Source organism: Armigeres subalbatus, chromosome 2 (genome assembly GCF_024139115.2).
Source record: "Armigeres subalbatus isolate Guangzhou_Male chromosome 2, GZ_Asu_2, whole genome shotgun sequence".
In the NCBI taxonomy this organism is placed as follows: domain Eukaryota; kingdom Metazoa; phylum Arthropoda; class Insecta; order Diptera; family Culicidae; genus Armigeres; species Armigeres subalbatus.
Genome location: NC_085140.1, coordinates 149,960,055 through 149,977,708, shown reverse-complemented (window position 1 = coordinate 149,977,708; position 17,654 = coordinate 149,960,055). Strand labels below are relative to the sequence as shown.

The 17,654-nt window shown below is 37.7% G+C and overlaps 1 protein-coding gene across 6 annotated transcripts in view; it reads right to left on the bottom strand.

Annotated features, from left to right (window-relative positions):
- The window catches only part of LOC134211007 (transient receptor potential cation channel subfamily A member 1), a 97,726-nt gene continuing 80,072 nt past the window's right edge, over positions 1 to 17,654 (bottom strand). For 5 of the 6 annotated variants that reach the window (XM_062687518.1, XM_062687519.1, XM_062687523.1 and 2 more), the window contains 7 exons: positions 12,100 to 12,294; positions 11,588 to 11,989; positions 2,210 to 2,326; positions 1,738 to 1,909; positions 1,390 to 1,668; positions 1,201 to 1,331; positions 1 to 768 (listed from right to left, as the gene is read on the bottom strand). In XM_062687518.1, coding sequence (XP_062543502.1) covers positions 595 to 768; positions 1,201 to 1,331; positions 1,390 to 1,668; positions 1,738 to 1,909; positions 2,210 to 2,326; positions 11,588 to 11,989; positions 12,100 to 12,294 — 1,470 coding nt within the window. In that variant the 3' untranslated portion in view covers positions 1 to 594. Of the gene's footprint in view, positions 769 to 1,200; positions 1,332 to 1,389; positions 1,669 to 1,737; positions 1,910 to 2,209; positions 2,327 to 11,587; positions 11,990 to 12,099; positions 12,295 to 12,724; positions 12,833 to 17,654 lie in introns of all 6 variants that reach the window. The other variant, XM_062687520.1, reaches the window with a different exon arrangement.

The following is a 17,654-nucleotide window of genomic DNA, read 5'->3' as shown; positions in this document are numbered from 1 at the left end:
TACATTTAATGTGATTAAGATTAAGCTCAACATGACACAAACGTTAATAAGTTTTGTTTTTATATTAGAAAATTGACCATCTCGATTATTATGGTGCACAGAAAAGCGTGACAAAAGGCTGTGGTTCTATTATAGAAGTCGAATTCAATGGTGAATATTTTTGGGAAAAATGCCCGAATCAAGTTTTATAATACATTCGTAAATTTCATTTTAATGCAAATACAATCCTACACAACCATGTTTGCCGATTATAGTCACAGACAATAAATGCCATAAATAATGCAGGCACATTAAAAAACACTTAGTCCAACCATGTTTCCAGGAGTATTACAACATGTACCATCTTAGTCTACGAATCGCTGTTTAGGCTGATAATACATGAATAAAAACCGTATCTTCTTGTATTATATGCTCCCTGAATGCCGTCGATGTGTTCAATAGCCATTAGACAGCTTCTGTGTGGGGTTGTATCAAATAAATATTCCAAACGGTTCTTAATAATATTTCCTGTATGCTCCTACACAGCGCGCTCACAATGCTGAACTCTTGAAGTTTTACAGTTAAAATGTCCAATCGTTACACAGCTAAATAGATTCATTTGCCAATCGATTTATTGAAGCTCATCGCAGCACGAAGCTTTTTGCGGATTCTCGGTGAAGACCAACGCGATGTGGCGCCGCCGGGACCTCGCAGGGCGCCGATACCGTTGAAATCTCTGGAGGCAACACCTTCGTCCACGTCGTCAGCCTCTGTTTTGATTTCCATTTTCTGTGAAGTGAATTTTATAAATGTAGATCTTTCACTGCTTTGTCTGCATGCATTGTCTTTGATACTTTAACATTTAAATTTAATTCGACTTACAAATAGAAAATTTTGACTGAGTATTATAGAAATAAAATATATTTGAAACAATTTTGAAGCTAAACAAACCGAACCCCCAAAAAATCCCAAAAATATATATAATCTTCCGGAACATTCTGTCAGTAATAAATAAATCTCCCAAATATTCATTCTTCACTTATGAATAGTTAAATAATGTTTCATTTATCTAAGATTGGTGGTCAAGTCTTGAAAATAATGTTTAAAGTAGGTATTATAAAACTGATCGTACGCAACCTTTAAGCAGGGTGCAATTAATATATTTTAATTATCGTCTGTGAAACTTAAGATGTATTTTAGTATAAACAACGTTTTTGTTACCTGAACAATTAGACGAAGCAGTTGATGTTGGTTATCCAACGCAGAACTTATTTCACGTAATTTCCTTTTATGCTTCTCTAATTCTGTAACGACGTAATCTTCATTGTTGTCCAGCACGAAATCGATTCCCCCTGCATATATAATCAGTAAATTACCCAAATTAACATACTCGAAGTATCTCGTACAAACCTTTGCATTCATCGCTGAAGGGGTTGCAGAACCATTTGCGCAGCACCGAATCCAGGAATCCTAGTTTACATTTCTTCTCGTTGGGATATTCAATCAGCTCCATTTTATCAACCATTTCCAGCCACATTTGCGGTAACTTGCGCTCCAACTCTGTGTGGAGAACCACCTGCATGGCCAGCCGTTTCAATTGAGCATTACGTCGAACGGACTCGATATCGCCAACCGCCAAACCAATGAGCAAATTCATCAACAGGATTGGCATTAGTATCATGAAAAGGCCTAGATTGAGACAAACCAATAGGGAAATTTATGGACGATTGAAAAACATAGCACTAGAAACGGTCTTACAAAGAATTGCAAACGAAGGGATGGGATAGAGGAGGTGGTTTTGATAGAACGGCTGCACATATGTTCCGAGAATATCCATCTCGCCAAGCATCATGGAAAACGTCCTTAGCAATGACATCGGTATGGACGAAAACGACAAATGGTTTACTTGTGTGTCCATCATCTTTGACACCTGGAAGGAAAGGATAAGTTCATTATTAAAATGGGAAATCGAAAAGAACAGTGCTACGCCATATGTATGTACGAATGAGATTAATTCAAATCATATCAACTTATTTGAATTTAATTATATTCCCTAAATTTTAAAACTCAATTTAATGCAATTGTCATATATAATACTTAGAAGATACTACCCAAGCTCATTTTTGATCAGAGGTAATTAATTGTTGAGCATGTATTCAAATTAACTCTTTTAATTGCTTTTTTTGTCATACATAGAACCGAACAAATAAGCCACCCTCTCAAACCTTACCTTTGATAACAGGATGTAAAATGCGAGGCCGAAGGCAATTATCAAGATTGAAAACACAGTTAGCACTTTTATCAGCGTTTGAAGAATCTCCAGGAACATCACCACATATATTCCAACCTGTTGAAATTAAATGAAACAAAATTAATAACTGTAACGAAAATGTGAGCTATTGCCTCATAATAACACTTCACATTATGATTTCCATGATTTTTTTATGGGTTGGGATTGCTTAGAACCCATCACTAATTGCTTTTTTGAGAGTAGCATACCTTTTGCAGGGAAATTGGTTATTGTCATGGAATTCCGGTAATTTAATGCAAATTGTTGAGGTTTATTTTTAATTCAAACTTCCAGTAACCCATTGAGCAACAAATTAAATATTTGAAAAAAAAAATGTAACGCTGGAAGTTCCCCCTTCTATCAATTGTGTAACAATTCGGCATCCCCCTGTCTAACATGAAAAGCTCTGTTTTTGAATGAATTTTACATTACACTTTGATTATTTAATGGTAATTCAACGTTAAATAAAACAAACATAACAAACTTGGAATAATATTTTTTTGAGTGACTTATTCTAAGAGTCAGTCAGTATGGCACTGGCTGCAAATGTTCATCGATGCTTATGATGGTAGCCCGTCGTCATATTCAACGTATCCCACTTCATTCATATTAGAACCTTCGTCCGTTTTGCCTCCTGGTCCTCGATTATCATCATTTCCTCGTTTACTTATTGGATGGTTTCTACCATTATGCCCTGTCGTATGGATTCGGTTATGTTGATTTAATATAACTTGTGAAGCAAAATATATTCCACATGTCTTGCTAATACTGCTTTGCAGAGCCTTCTGTACTGAAGGGCAGTAAAAATCATATGGTAGTTATTATAGGAGAGAACAGTGCATTATGTATCCACTAATAAAATCACTAACTTTTTTGTAGGACATTTTTGAACGAATTTTACGATTACAATTCCATATTAGTTGTACATTATTGAATTGCAATGGAATCCCTTCATTTATACTTAAATTTACCGATTTGCGATTCTTTCATCTCACCCGTAAAATTGGCGTTCAATCCGTTAAGACTAAACAAACAACCATGCGTTCACCATTATTTTACATGCAATTGCGTCATTTTATACCACCACTCGGGTGTTTTGCTCCAAGCCCATTATAAGAACTTATTTTAAATGCGTTAGAAAGTCATAAAGCCTTGTTGTTTTGGGTAGGAGATCATTGACCTTCCGTTCCAGGACTAATAGTTTTGGCTTGTTTTAGAATAGTTACATTCTAATAAAACGTGTTAAAACAATGCGACGAAATGATTAAAAGACAGTCTGAGATGTGCAGTGAGAAGGTGGGGAGATTTGATCTCCGGGGAGACTTGATCACCCCCTGTTTTATCGAGAACTAAAGTAGATTTTTTCTAGCGTATTTAGTATATATCCTCTAGACAAATGATATTTATGTGGTGAGTTATTTTTTGGAATGACAGCCTTATTTATTCTGCAGGGCGGATTGTATGTTTTGACCTTCCTAAAGATTTTTTCATTCCTCGCAAAATTTGAACAACTTCTCATAACAATGACCAAATGCTTTCGTTTTTTCATAGCACTAAGCCATAAATATGATTAATGATCTGTACTGATGAAAATGTCAACATTACATCAAAGTTTTAGGATATTTGGATTTGAAGTTATTGCCTCAATATGGGGACACTTGATACCCCATTAGTCACCCATACAAAAATAATAAATCTGTTCTCAGGCTTCTAGTTTTTTTTGTAGATTTGACAGATTTGATGAAGGGTTGGCAGGAAATAAATTTTATCGCATAGATATCATAGAAATGGGATCAAGTCTCCCCAAATTTTAAAATTGCATCTGCTGTCGAATTCAATAACAAAAATCTTTCATGTATACGCACAGTAATTCGAAAGTTCCGCGTATTTTGAATTGTCATAAAGACTGGAAGAGCAGAAAAAATACCTCGAATTTCATCAATTAATAATCACACCCGAAAGCAACAATTAATTCTATTTCCTCCGCGTATCTCAGGTTTACTGCGTGCAATGACCTATTCAGAAAGCTGAGTAGGAGATAGTGTAATGTCTCTACATTTTCCTTAAGTTCACCAAGTTCAATCATATCCTGACAGGTACGCATAATTCGACCTCAACAGTCAAGTCGTACTCAGTGTCCATTATCTACTTTGAGCCAATTTTGAAGGAAAAAAGCAGAAGGGTACTGCCAAAAAATCGCGAATCATGTTTTATTTGGTGGTGTTCTAACAACCACGGTACAAACCGTAACGCTGGAAGTAAGTCATTAGTTTTGAAACATTAAATATAGGCATTCTTATAATACACGGCAGACTGCGATGAGCCGGATACCAATTTCATACGTATGCCAAAGAGCATCCAAAATTCCAAAGCAGTTAAAGTAGAGAGAATAGATAACTCGGAAGATGCCGTAGTCTTCGTTGTATACACGATGTCTTATGGAGCTGGCGAATGATACTCCATTAGGCGTAGCTTTACCAAAAGAAGGCAGCCAAGGGTAAATATTCTAGGAGTTCCAGAAAGGATATACACCAGAAATAGGGACACTTATTCATGGAATATTTTCGAGGGCCTTCTACACATATCTTACCGAATGGATTTTAACCGTTGTGTGACCGGCAAAAAAAAACACCCTTAACAGGCCGGCAGGGTACCCGGGTACCCACGAAACTAAAATGCTTATATCTCTGGAAATTTACAACCGATTTCAACAATTTTGGGCTTATTCGATTCAGAATTTTCTCTTCTATAAAGATGTTACCAGGATGAATCGATCCGGTCAATTCGATTCCTGGAAAATCCGGATTTCCAGGAACATGTCCTGCATAAACGATACTGATCGTGGATTTCGATACCTAATCAGCTATACGGGTATCAAACTTCTAGAAATTTCATCAGTAGATTGATTCTTATCGATTTGGGTCCATCAGAAGTGCAGATTTTCGATTGGCCATTCCAGAACAGGTTCCTCGAGGGGTCATAGGTGGCCATGAACATTGTTCAATGGAACATCAACAATATGGGTATCAAAATTCATGAAATTAACTCTTGCGTATGTCCTTGATGATCCTAGGCTCACCAAACAAGTTGACTCAGGAGTGGCCATTCTGGAACAGGTTCCCCGGGAGCCGGGGGTGCCCAAAATTATTTCTCATTGGAACCCCAACAATATGGGTGTCAAACTTCTTGAAATTGTCTCAAGCGTTTATTTCTGATCTATTTAGGTTCATCAAACAAGTTCACCCCGGATATCCAGTTCCGGAATAGGTTCCCTGAGGAATCAAGAATGTCCATTAACATTTTCAGAGCTCATTGTTATAAATCAATTTATCTAGCAATGTCAGTGCAAAATCAATGTAAGGACCACTCATTGACGCCGGGTGACCAGCAGGAGACCCACCATAAGATTCCGGACACTCGGAGATATGATCGATTCCAGAAATTCTCGCTTAACTTTTCAAAAGGACCTAAGTAACATTTTTTTCATGAATTAATTTGAGTACTGCAATCGAAAGCTGTCATGTTTTTCTGTTGATTGCGCTATTCAAATTAATTCATCAAATTAATTATCCTTGGGAAGCTCCGAATCTGGAGCAGTGGTTAATTCTTGAAATTCGTCATTTGTTGTGAGAGCCCCCAAATGGTGCTCCAGAAGTGCAGAGGCATCCAGAGCAGAGGTCAATTATTGCAGTTCGTTCTAGAAACTTTCGAAAATCGTTTGTAATAGCAGTATAGAAGCAGAGTCTTTGATCGCGCTTAGAATCATAGGGGCGTAACTGTATTGAACGATTTCTCTTCATCGATTTTTTATTTGCTTCAGGTAGAAGATGCAATCATCCTTCATTACAACCATGAACTTTCGGCAAACTACCGCAATTCACTACATTGATAAAAGGAAAATATCGTCTAAGATAAATCGATCAATACAGTTACGCCCTTATGATTCTAAGCGCGAGATTGCGAATATCATTCATTGATCCCGAGTGGTCACCAAGAAGTCCTCCTGAAATACCGGAATTCCCGAAGCAATCGTCATTTCTTACATTTTGTTTTCAACAGTTGCGTAATCGTGAACAATTTTTTGTAACAAAGTAAAAAAGAAGGATAAGATAGCGGGCTTGGTAGTCATAAGGCTACTGCTTCTGCCTCATACGCAGGAGGTCGTGGGTTCAATCCAAAGTCCGTTCCATTCTCCTACTTTGTATCTTTCTTTATATTTATCTCTAGCAATCGCCCGAACTGGAAATGGACTTCCATACCATTTCCATTTCTTTTCCTATACCTTCAACTTGACTATTCTAGCCGTTTCTGCTAGAATTAGAAATGAACTAAAGAGCTCGTTTCCTACATCAAATTAGAAATTACATCAGTTGCTTTCTATCTATAACATTGACAGTAACCAACACGGACCTCTGCCTCTCGAACCTTAACCCAACAATTCCAATAAATTCCGTACGAACAGAGGTATATTCGGCTTGCAGTGGGCGAGTGATTGCATCATCATTTCCACCCCCTTCCCTACATTGACTTGCATTCTGAGTCCACTGATAATCTGTGTGAAACAAAAATCTGTAACTAGATGCGCTCCCTCAGTAGATGAAGAAACTGGCTAGTCTAATCAGTTTCGTCGTTCCAGTTTCAAAATCTACCTGTCTGGCCGTGAAGGCCGATGAGATGTCGACGGATGAGATGTTTAGCCAGAAGAAGGACACTATCATTACATGGTCGCATATGCTCATGATCTTTGCGGATGACATTGACTACATTGGTAACGATCACAGGGCAGTAGTGGAGGCTTTTGCCCTAATGAAGAGGGAGCAGGCGAAGATAGGGTAAATCATCGACTCTACCAAGACGGAGTACATGGTTGCGGGAAAAGATAAAGGTAGGCGTATTGGTGTTAGTGCTGAGGTAGTGCTTGATGGGGAAGATGTTGAAGAATTTGTTTATCTTTAACACATGACATGTGACAATGACGTTTCCTGTGAAGTGAAAAGACGTATTGCTGCTGCGAATAGGGGCTTCATCGAATTCTGGAAACGAAATTTGCTCTGATTCGTTAGGATGTAAAAAGAGGTGGACCGGAAAGCTTTTGGGGTTTTCGAGCGAAAAGTGCTACGTACAATTCTCGATGGGAAATTAGAAAAAAATTGTGGCGCAGACGCATAAATCACGAGCTGTATCAAGTGTAAAGAAGAAAATATTGTGAATCGTATAAAATACGGCAAACTCCAGAGGGCCGGTCACTTAGTGCGAACGTCGGAAGAAAGAATAGCAAAAATAATATTCACCAGAGATCCGGATAGAGGCCAGCGACTTCGTGGCTGCTGCACGCGGTGGAATCGGACCTGGGAACCCTAAACGTTTATGCTAAGTGGAGGAACATCACCCAAGATTGACAATTATAGAGCTCTACAATACGTCAGTCAAAGGTTGTTTAGAGCTTCTAGTGGAGTGTCTTCACTTGTAATAAGGCGGTTTCGAACTATCCCATTTTATTCCACCACTTGAAATGAACGAACGATTTATTGAAAGTCGCAGCATTATTGGATGTATTGTGGCTATCCGTTTAGATTGCATCAATTATGCTCTCACATTTCTCAACAAGCGATTTCTAAAAACTCACAACTTTCTAGGACGACTTAAAAATTGGCACATCTTCGAAAGTTCCGAAGCTTCCAGATGCTCACCTAACGGCCACACGGTGTCAATGAATGATCCTCGAATTGAGTTTGATCGCACACAACTACAAAAAAAGTAGCAGCTTTCTAGGGCGAGTTTCTAGAATCTAGTGCCCTCCCGGGGTCAACGTGTGGTTCTTGAAATGATATTGCTCTCATTTTTTGCTCATAGTTTTGTGAAACAGTACGGTTTATGAGAATACATTTAAAAATTGGACCATTTATCGGAGTTTTGCTCTCACATTCATAACAAACCACTGTATTCTAGGACGATTTTCAAGAATTTGTTTTTACTATGGGTGTTCCGGACATTCAGCGCCAGATGACCAATGGTCAATGCGTTGGTCATGCAATGATTTTACTCTTACTATGCTACAACAAGTAAAAGTTTTTAGGATTCCCAGAATTGGCATTACGCCAACAATAGATTTATAAAAAAATCGCAACTTCAAAATATAATCGTCTACACCTGGTCATTTCTCCTGATGTTCCAGAACTTTCTAAAACCACTTAGTGGCCATCCGGGATGAATGAGTAGTCTTTGTATTGATTTTGTTCGCTCATTGCTTCGCATCAAACTTTTAGAATCGGCAACTTCTCCGGATGTTTCGGAGCTTTCGGTGGCCCACTTAGTTGCCTTCTGGTGTCAAAGTGTGGTCCTTGCAATGATTTGGCTCTCAACACATGGATTAAAAAAGCCTCCTTTCAAGAGGCTCGGAAGCCTAAACTGCAGCTTTCTATTTTTTTACTTATATTTATTTATATTGAAAAGTATTTATGGCCACTTAACACCCTACGGGGACCTGTTCTGCAATGGAAACTATAAAGTCAGCACGTCTGGTGGCTCTAAAACAATCAGAAACACACTGCTGAGGCAATTTCAAGAAGTTTGATGCCCATATTGTTGAGGTTCCATTGAAAAATGCTTATGACCATTCTTGGCCCCACTGGAAACCTGTTCCGAAATAGCCACTCAAATTTTCACACATCTGTTGGAACCAAGATAATAAACAACAGCCTGCTGTGGAAGTTTCAAGAATTTGACATCCATATTGTTGGGGATCCAATGAGAAATGTTTTTGGCCAACCTTAACCAACCCCCCCCTTCCCCTCCCCACCCGGGAAACTTGTTCCAAAATGGCCACTCCGGACTCAACTTGTCAAGAACACACGTTAGAAATAATTTCAAGAAGTTTGATACCCATATTGTTGATGTTCCATTGAAAAGTGTCCATGGCCACCTATGATCCCTCGAGGAACCTGTTCTGGAATGGCCAACTGAAGATCTGCACGTCTGATGGACCCAAATCAATAAAAATCAACCTGCTGATGAAATATCAAGAAGTTTGATACCCATATTGCTATTTACCTATGGAAATCCACAATCAGTATAATCTATGGATGACATGTCCCTAGAAATCCGGATTTCCCGGTGATCCGAGGGTCCGGACCGGTCCAATCCTAAAACAGCATGATAAAGGACAAAATTCTGAAGCGAAAGAGCCCAAAACGGTCAAAAACGGTTAAAAATTGCCTAAGATATAAGCATTTTAGTTTCGTGGGTACCCGGGTACCCTGCCGGCCATTTAAAGGGTAAAAAAATGTCGGAACCCCTCCCTCCACCCCTCCTGAATCAAAATTTCAGTTAACCCGTACAATCGATTTTGGCCGTAATTATTGTGGATATGACAGAGTTTCAACCTCCTACTATGAAAATTTATTTAGATATCGCTAATTGAATTCCAAAAAGGTACCCGGGTACCCAGCCGGCCACAAGGGTTAAAAGTGGCAGTTGATACCAGGTATGTATTAGAGGAAGAGTGCCAGAGAAGAAAACAGATTATAGAGAACATGAAAAAAGGCTTTATGATAACTTCGGTGTGAGGATCGATCAGCCAAGGCAAGATACAGCAGGGTGAAGTACAGCTAATAACATATGTCGACAAGCGTTTTCGAATCCAAATCTTTTGAGTAAAGCATTAGATGTCAACGAATATCTAAAACACAGGTTCTTGGACATTCTGATTGCGATAAACCGCAAAGAGCCAATGAAAAGTTGAATGGTTATTGCAAAGCAATCCACCGGTTATATTTGCAGCTGTATGGTATAAAATGGTATAAAATTCCTGCTACGATGCATGAAATCTTTGACCATGCTGGGTATATAATAATTCATTCACCAGTATCACTTGTTATGTTGGCTGAACATGTAGCTGAGTGATAACACAAGCACTTAAAAAAGCCGGATTCATCATGCCAGGAAAGCAACAGTCTATATTGAAGAAATTAAATTTAATATCCTAATTTAAAAAAATCTATATTGAAGAAATAGATGACAATTTTGTTGAAGATGTCCATGTATATAAAGAATAAATAAATGTAGTTGCAGTATAATTGTACATCTTGATGCATTAATTACACAAAGTTCGTGTAGTCTTAATGGAGCTTTATATTGTATTCCCTTTCACTTGTTTTAATCTGAATCTGTTTGCAAAGGCCTGTATTCCACGGGAGACTTAAAAAAATGTACAACTCAGAACAAAACACAATTTTCTAGTTGGAATTCTATGGGTCTGTGCCATAATAAAATACAAATGTATAGACTTCTGTGTACGTTCATGGACAAAATGGATATATTCTTGTAGATCAAAGGGCTATATTCCAGAGAGTTTAGAGACATTAGAAGTAATAATGACCTGCGAAACATGTATCAAATGGAAGTTGCCTCTCCGTTTCAGTTTTGCTTTGGGCAGCAGGGACTAGGTCCAAGGGATGGCGAGTCGTGGGGCTTGCCTAGAATGCGGTGGAGTATAACAATGGGCTCTGTTAAACTACTTTAAAAAGCTGTACGTATCACAACGCAGGCACCGCCAAAGCGACCGTATGTCAAAGCGCGCTGGTCCAAGTCTTGCTGTCGAGTGCTTCCTGACGCAACTCCGGCGACACAGGAATTTTGCGCAGGCCAAGAATTGCAGAATTCGATTGAAATGAAAACGAGTTTATCTTAACTTGATCCTGAACAAGTATGAAAAAAAAACAGAATCTAAGAAACAGCCTTCACCGGAAAGCAATGATATATGTAACGCTTTGTTTTCGCCTAATTCCCATTGGGAACTAAGATTTTTATGCAAAGCTTTGTAAATCAAGTTGAAATGAATTATCAGCATCGGCCTTGCATGGGGCATGGTTAAGGGCTTGGCGATTCTTCCCCAGGCCACTGTGTTGGGCTTACCTACCACGTGGTGGGGTTTGGCAGTGTGGGCTCTGTAAAAATTCACATGCAAAGTTTATGATAGAAAAGTTGCACAAAGAGGATTTGATAACACTGATTCTGAACGATATTCATGATATTATTTTGGCAACTTTCATTTTCGTTCAACCCTTCAAGTGACTTGATGTGAGTGTCCACTTCTAAAGCTTGTTAGTCCCTTATCAGAGTTTTCCACAAACGGCAAACAAATATAATTTATTTTTGTTCTTGTATTTTAATCCATCATAATTATTATAATTGTTAGATAATAAACTGTCAGATGGACCATGATATTTGTTATAAAAGATTATGCAAATAGACAGTCACTTAAATAGGCATATTGTGCCCGTTTCCCATGACTTTTCTAGCCCTCCATTATTGTCTTACCTGATCAAATCGTTGTAAAAAGAGCAGCAAGTTGAACCATGACAGGAAAACTGTAATTGATGCCGCGGAGTAGTTACCGTTGTAGCATCGGCCGTTGTTGAACATCGGCCACACCATGATCAGCGCGGACAGGTACAAAATCCATGACACCAAGTTGATGGGCTCAATCAGATAGTGCCACTTCTGTTGGTATGCTTGAATGATCTCCCGTACCGCGTTGCAGAATATGTAAATGATGATGGCCACTCCCGACACCAGGGTGGTTGTTGTAATTGGCATATACTCCTCTGGGTCGATGGTTTGGTTGCGGTATGACATAGAAGGAACGGGTGCAGAACGTGCCGCCATTACCACTGGCTGGTCCTGTTCTTCGTCGGGAGTACTATCAGGAAGAGTAGTTTCCTATGAGCAGAATTTTTAAAATATGGCTGTAAGACGTGATTCGACTTTTGACGCACAGTACTATGCTTTTATTGAACATCGGGATGAAAAAAGATTTCAATGTTACTCACGATGCTGGAGGTCAGTGTCACCGGTGGGTCTGTCATGAGCTGAGATGTGAAAACTGTAACGAATAGTAGGAAAACGCTGTAGAATAGAAGATTCGCCAGGTGGAAGTACTTTCCGTAGGAGTTCCATTTCATTTGAAGGTATTTTTGGCTCAGTGGATGGGCGAGCAGCTCTACGCGACCGTGACTTACCATGGCCTGTGGGGAAACATTATCGAAGTGAAAATGGGAAACTGTTTGGGGGTTCTTGTGCAGTGCATTCATAATTACATAGGTGTAGGACTAAACGGCGATTACGAAGCATTATCAGCATGCATTTGCAAGATGAAGTTGAAAAAAAACAACACTCTGGATATTTACAATTCGGAAGTCATCTTTTTATTGAGAATAATTTCATACTAGATAAAGGGTACCATGCTTTATTTACAATGCATTGAGGGCCATGTAGGGTCATCAGTTTAAATGGCTATTATATTGTGCATGCATATGTGATCAAATGAATTTGATTACGATGAAACGCCACTTGGGGGAAGAATGACTGATGGGGTTGCACGACAGAACACTTTCAACAATAAATCATTTACTAAGGAGTGTAATGCACGGTGGGCGAATCTAAAAGTCCACTCACATTAACTACATGCAACGGTGGTGGGCGCCACTTGGGATCGTTCGTGGCTTTCCTGATTTGTTCGATCTTCTCTTGCGATTTTTGATACGCATGAAAGGAATATTTAATCTATGTGACATGAAATGAGAAATGACAGAGACATATATTGATAAAGAATGTAGATAAGACATGTATAATTTGTAAGAGCAGCTCAGAACGCCATTAATATTTTGTCATTATAATGTTAAAATATGATCATACTTTTATGGCACATAATTATACAATGTTGGAATATCAGTTACAACTGCTCCTATTTTGTTATTAAAACTAGTAGCCGTATAACGCTTTCACAATAATTATTCATAGAGTCACCAACATCCACTGATTTTTTATAGGTTTGTGCGTTTTTTTGGATATTCTTACCATTTATGAGTCTCATGAAATTTTACTATTTTTTCTCCATAAAAAGAATACAATCAATTAGGTCAAAATGAGTACCGTTTCGATTCGAAATCTGGGCATCTAAGCACTGTTGAAATTTGATTTCAATGTTTCAAACGGAATTAATTACTTGACACTAATTGATATCATTATATCAATTGACACTAATTGATATTACTCTATGAAGATTAACTTATCAAATTTGAATGACATTTTGTATGCACAAAATAGCCAATATAATAAAAATTTTGGACATCGCTTGCTTCAAAATCTGCACACAGTATATGGAAAACTTCGAATTACGAACATCTTGAGTTTGGCTGTATTGAGCTGTATTAAGCTCAAATAATTATTATAATCAATTATAATTATTATAATCAATTATAATTATTATCAATTATAATCAATTCAATCTCTTTCAAGAATCTAGGATATAGAAAACTTTGTATATGCGTTTAGCATTGTGTATATTCTAAGATTTAGTAAGGTTTTCATACAGATTTGTATGAAAGCCTAGCATTCCTCGGTTGTATGCACAATTCGTATTTTCATTCCAAATTTGTGGAAAACATGTTCATCACATCAGCATACATGCATATGGAGACGCATGGTGCATTGTTTCATCAACTCCTTGGGACTGAACTTTTTGCTCAAAAATTAAATGTTTATAATATTTTGCATATCAGTGATGACGCTTGAAATTAAGGACAACTTGAAGTTTTACAGGGGTGATGACAAAATACGGAAGATTTAATTCTGCATTGAACAGTCGGAAATGGCTTTTGATTAAACATTCCATACATCCACTTACAACTCGACAGTTCAGGCATTAAATCATAGTAAATACACTGGATTCTGTTTTTACGCGATTTACATTTTCTCAATTTTCTACTCATCCTAAATGTTTAACGTATATAAATTATCATGTGATTTTTCTTTGATTTATTCTGGATTTTTGGAAACATGTTGCGAAGATTTTGGTGGTAAATTGAGGTCACACGATCAAAAAACCGAGCGAAAAAAAATCGTGTAAAAACAAAATCCTGTGTAACTTATACTTTGAAATGCGTATGAAACGTTCTGCCACAATTTTCCCCTTGTCAGGTTGCAGTTAAATCAAACATGCCTAAAAAATCCATAAAAAATAAAGTTTTAATTCGCAACAGTTTTTAATTGGCGTAAATTTAATTAATATTATCTTGAACTTCATAGAACATGCAAAAGATTAGAAATGAAAATAAAAAAATATTTGACAAAAAACATTTTTAAGGGGTTGTCGGCATGAAACGTGGATATGTCAAAAATAATGAAATAACGATCTTCTTCTTCGATAACTCCATATTTCAAATGGAACTTGGCCTGCTTTTCAACTTAAAGTCTAGATCATTTAGAAATGGGGCACTTCATTTTAGAGATAGTGTCGTTCCTAGTGGTCGGATAAGCAAGTTTTTCACCGCGTTTAATAATTAGTAAACCATTCTACAATGGTACTACAATATTGGAGTCCGGTTTATACCAAAAAAATCTGAGCCCGTCAAATTGTCCTCAGTTCCGTACAATAGAGTCATTTAGGGTGATTATTAACCAGAAACTGAAGATGAAGGGAGCAGTCACCACTGACATTGGCCGTATGGAGATTTGGTTGAATCAGCTAGCCTAAATCATGACTGAAGAAGGTTTTTGATTTGAAAGCTTTTCTATGCCCAGGGAGTCTACTATGTTTTTCACCCGCAAACGCAAACATCCTAGACCGGACCGAACTCGCCATCTCCGGATTGGAAATCCTACGCCTTTGCTCGCCAATTGGAGACCCAAAAATCTATGAATTAGGAACTTGACGTCTTCGACAAAGTTTTTAAAGAGAAATTTTGCTACAACTTTTGAGAAGAAAAACCTTGTATGTTGTAAAATGAAAAAAAAAATCATCTCACTTTTGAGGGGATTGTCTGAATGTCTCTGAAGAAGCGCATTAACTTACTGATAAAATGTCTAGAAGACACTATTGATGATGATGATGATGATGATGATGATACTACCATCTATTGTAGCAAGGCACCTGCCGATAGCACTGGCCATTAGAGTGATTCAAATTTTGACTTTTTTGCACCCCGATGCTTAAACGATTGCATTTGCCATTTAATTAAATCTCCTAAATTTTTAGCTAATTTGGATGTAATTTGATTGTGCACACGTCATTTGAAGTTTGTATGAAAATTACTATGGAAATCGTCATTGATGTAAAAGATCGTTCCGTGAGGAGACCCATGAACTATTTGAATACGATTAACGCGTCCACTTCATAGAACACTTCCTAAGCTGAAAGACAGTTGTTGATGTGAAGCGATTTGACTTTTGTAAGCAAAGTTATATAGAAAACAAAAATGCTCATTATTGATATTGATGTTATTCTTTTACGTGTTAAATTGAATTTCCCACGATTCAGTGTTTCCTTAATAACTTTTCTTGTAAGCATCAAATCGTTTCGCATCAAAGATGAGCTGCTTCCTTGCTAAATTTGGTATGTAGCCAATGTTTTCGTACGTTTTTGAACCTTAATGGGAAGCGTTGTGGAACGATTTGTCCAAAAGTTACTGTTTTCATATCGATTTTCATACAAACTTCATATTGCGCGTGCTCACTCAAATTACAACCAAATTAGCTGAAAAATTAGGATGATTGCTGAAATAGCAAATGTAATCTTTGAGCACAGGGGAGCGAAAAAGTCAAAATTTGAATCAGTCTACTGGTCATATCTGACGAACGATTTGATCATGATTGTACTATTGTATGTATTTCATCAAACTCCTGTACACTGCGTCAAGTAGATTTAAGACACCCCTTTATTTTTTTAATTATGCTGGAAATTTATAAAAGTTTCTTTCAAATTCAATTAAAACTCATTCATTTCATTTTATAACATAGTATTTTTGAGATAATATTTTTGATATACAAGTGGGCAACTATAGCAGAAATTGTTTTTTGACTTGTCAGAAAGATTTAAGACATGCCCGCCGATCTATTTCAAAATCATCCATATTTGAGACAGGCAGTGTTGCAGCGATTCTTCAATACTTGATTGGGCCTCCATTCTTATTAATAACTGCAAAAACTCTGTGTGGCATACTGTTAATTAATTGCTGTCGGCCATGGAAGAACATCGATTTTTTTTCTCCTTCAACCACTTCATCGTCTTGGTGCTCTTGTGGATCGATGCATTGTCTTGCTGGAAAATCTTAGCTTAGATCGCGAATGACGCTGTTTGAAAGGCAGAAGATTCGCTTGAATGACACTGATGTAATCCTTGCTGTTCATTTTACTGGAAGTGAACGCTAAATCCAGCTTTCCACGGGAGCAGAAAGCACCCCACACCATACAACTTCCTCCTCCAAAGTTCCGTGTGGAAAAATGAATCTCATCCTTTCGTAAATCGCGCCAATATGAATTAAATCCATCTGGGCCATCGAGATTAAACTTTTTCTCATCACTGAAGATAACCTACGTGAATAAAAAAATTATGTATTAGGTTGAGTATTAGGTAATGAACGCAAATAACAACCATCGTGAATCTTTTAAATTTTAAAGAAATTACCAAGTTCCAGTCCCGGTTCATGTTAGCTTTGGCGAATTCCAGTCGGGCTACTTTATGTTCCGGTTTCAGGCAAGGCACTCGCATCATTTTTTGACGACATATGTTCGGATTTTTCATCAATACTTGTCGAATTGTTTCTCGAGAAACATTCAAATCGAGTTCGGCCTTGATTTGACGGAGTGATTTCGTGGAGTTAGACGCCGTATTGACAATTTTTCTCTTGTCTCGAGTTGTTAGCTTCTGTTTGATAGTCTTCGGATAATTTTTGCCGTAGTTTTCCGGGTCTCGCAGAAAATTTCGAACAACGCATCGTGATCTACCAATATCTTTTGATATTTGCTTAATGCTCATGTTTTTCTTGCGATAAGCGAGTATTGTGTATTTTTCTTCTTGTGAAAGATACTTTCCTTTCGGCATGGTTCTAAAAAAACACTCCAAAACTTCGAGAACACACTAAACTTGACCGATCTACAAGGTGTTTTATAAGTATTTGACACTCGAAAATGTTGTTTATATTCACTGTTTAGACTGAGTATGTTTGCAAGTGTTGCCAGAAAATTATTTGTGAATGCTTTTTAAGTGCAACTGGATTGAAAAATATATCGTTATACTAGAATTGTATGAGGTAAGTGATGAATTTATGGGGTGTCTTAAATCTCCTTGACGCAGTGTATGAAGGACCAAAAATGGGTGGGGTGGTTCCATAAGCTTATGCGAATCCACGGGATGAATAGAGAATCTCCTTCCAGAAAAAAGTTCGTACATACAATTATATAATCTAGCCCTCGTTTCCCAGATTGACCCAATAGATGGGGAGAAGAGCCCGCCCTTTATCCACGAAATGTTAACAATAAGAAGTTGGCGATTCCACTCTTCCCAAATCGCTTCAATCGGGTGCCCTTTGGTTTATAATAATATAGT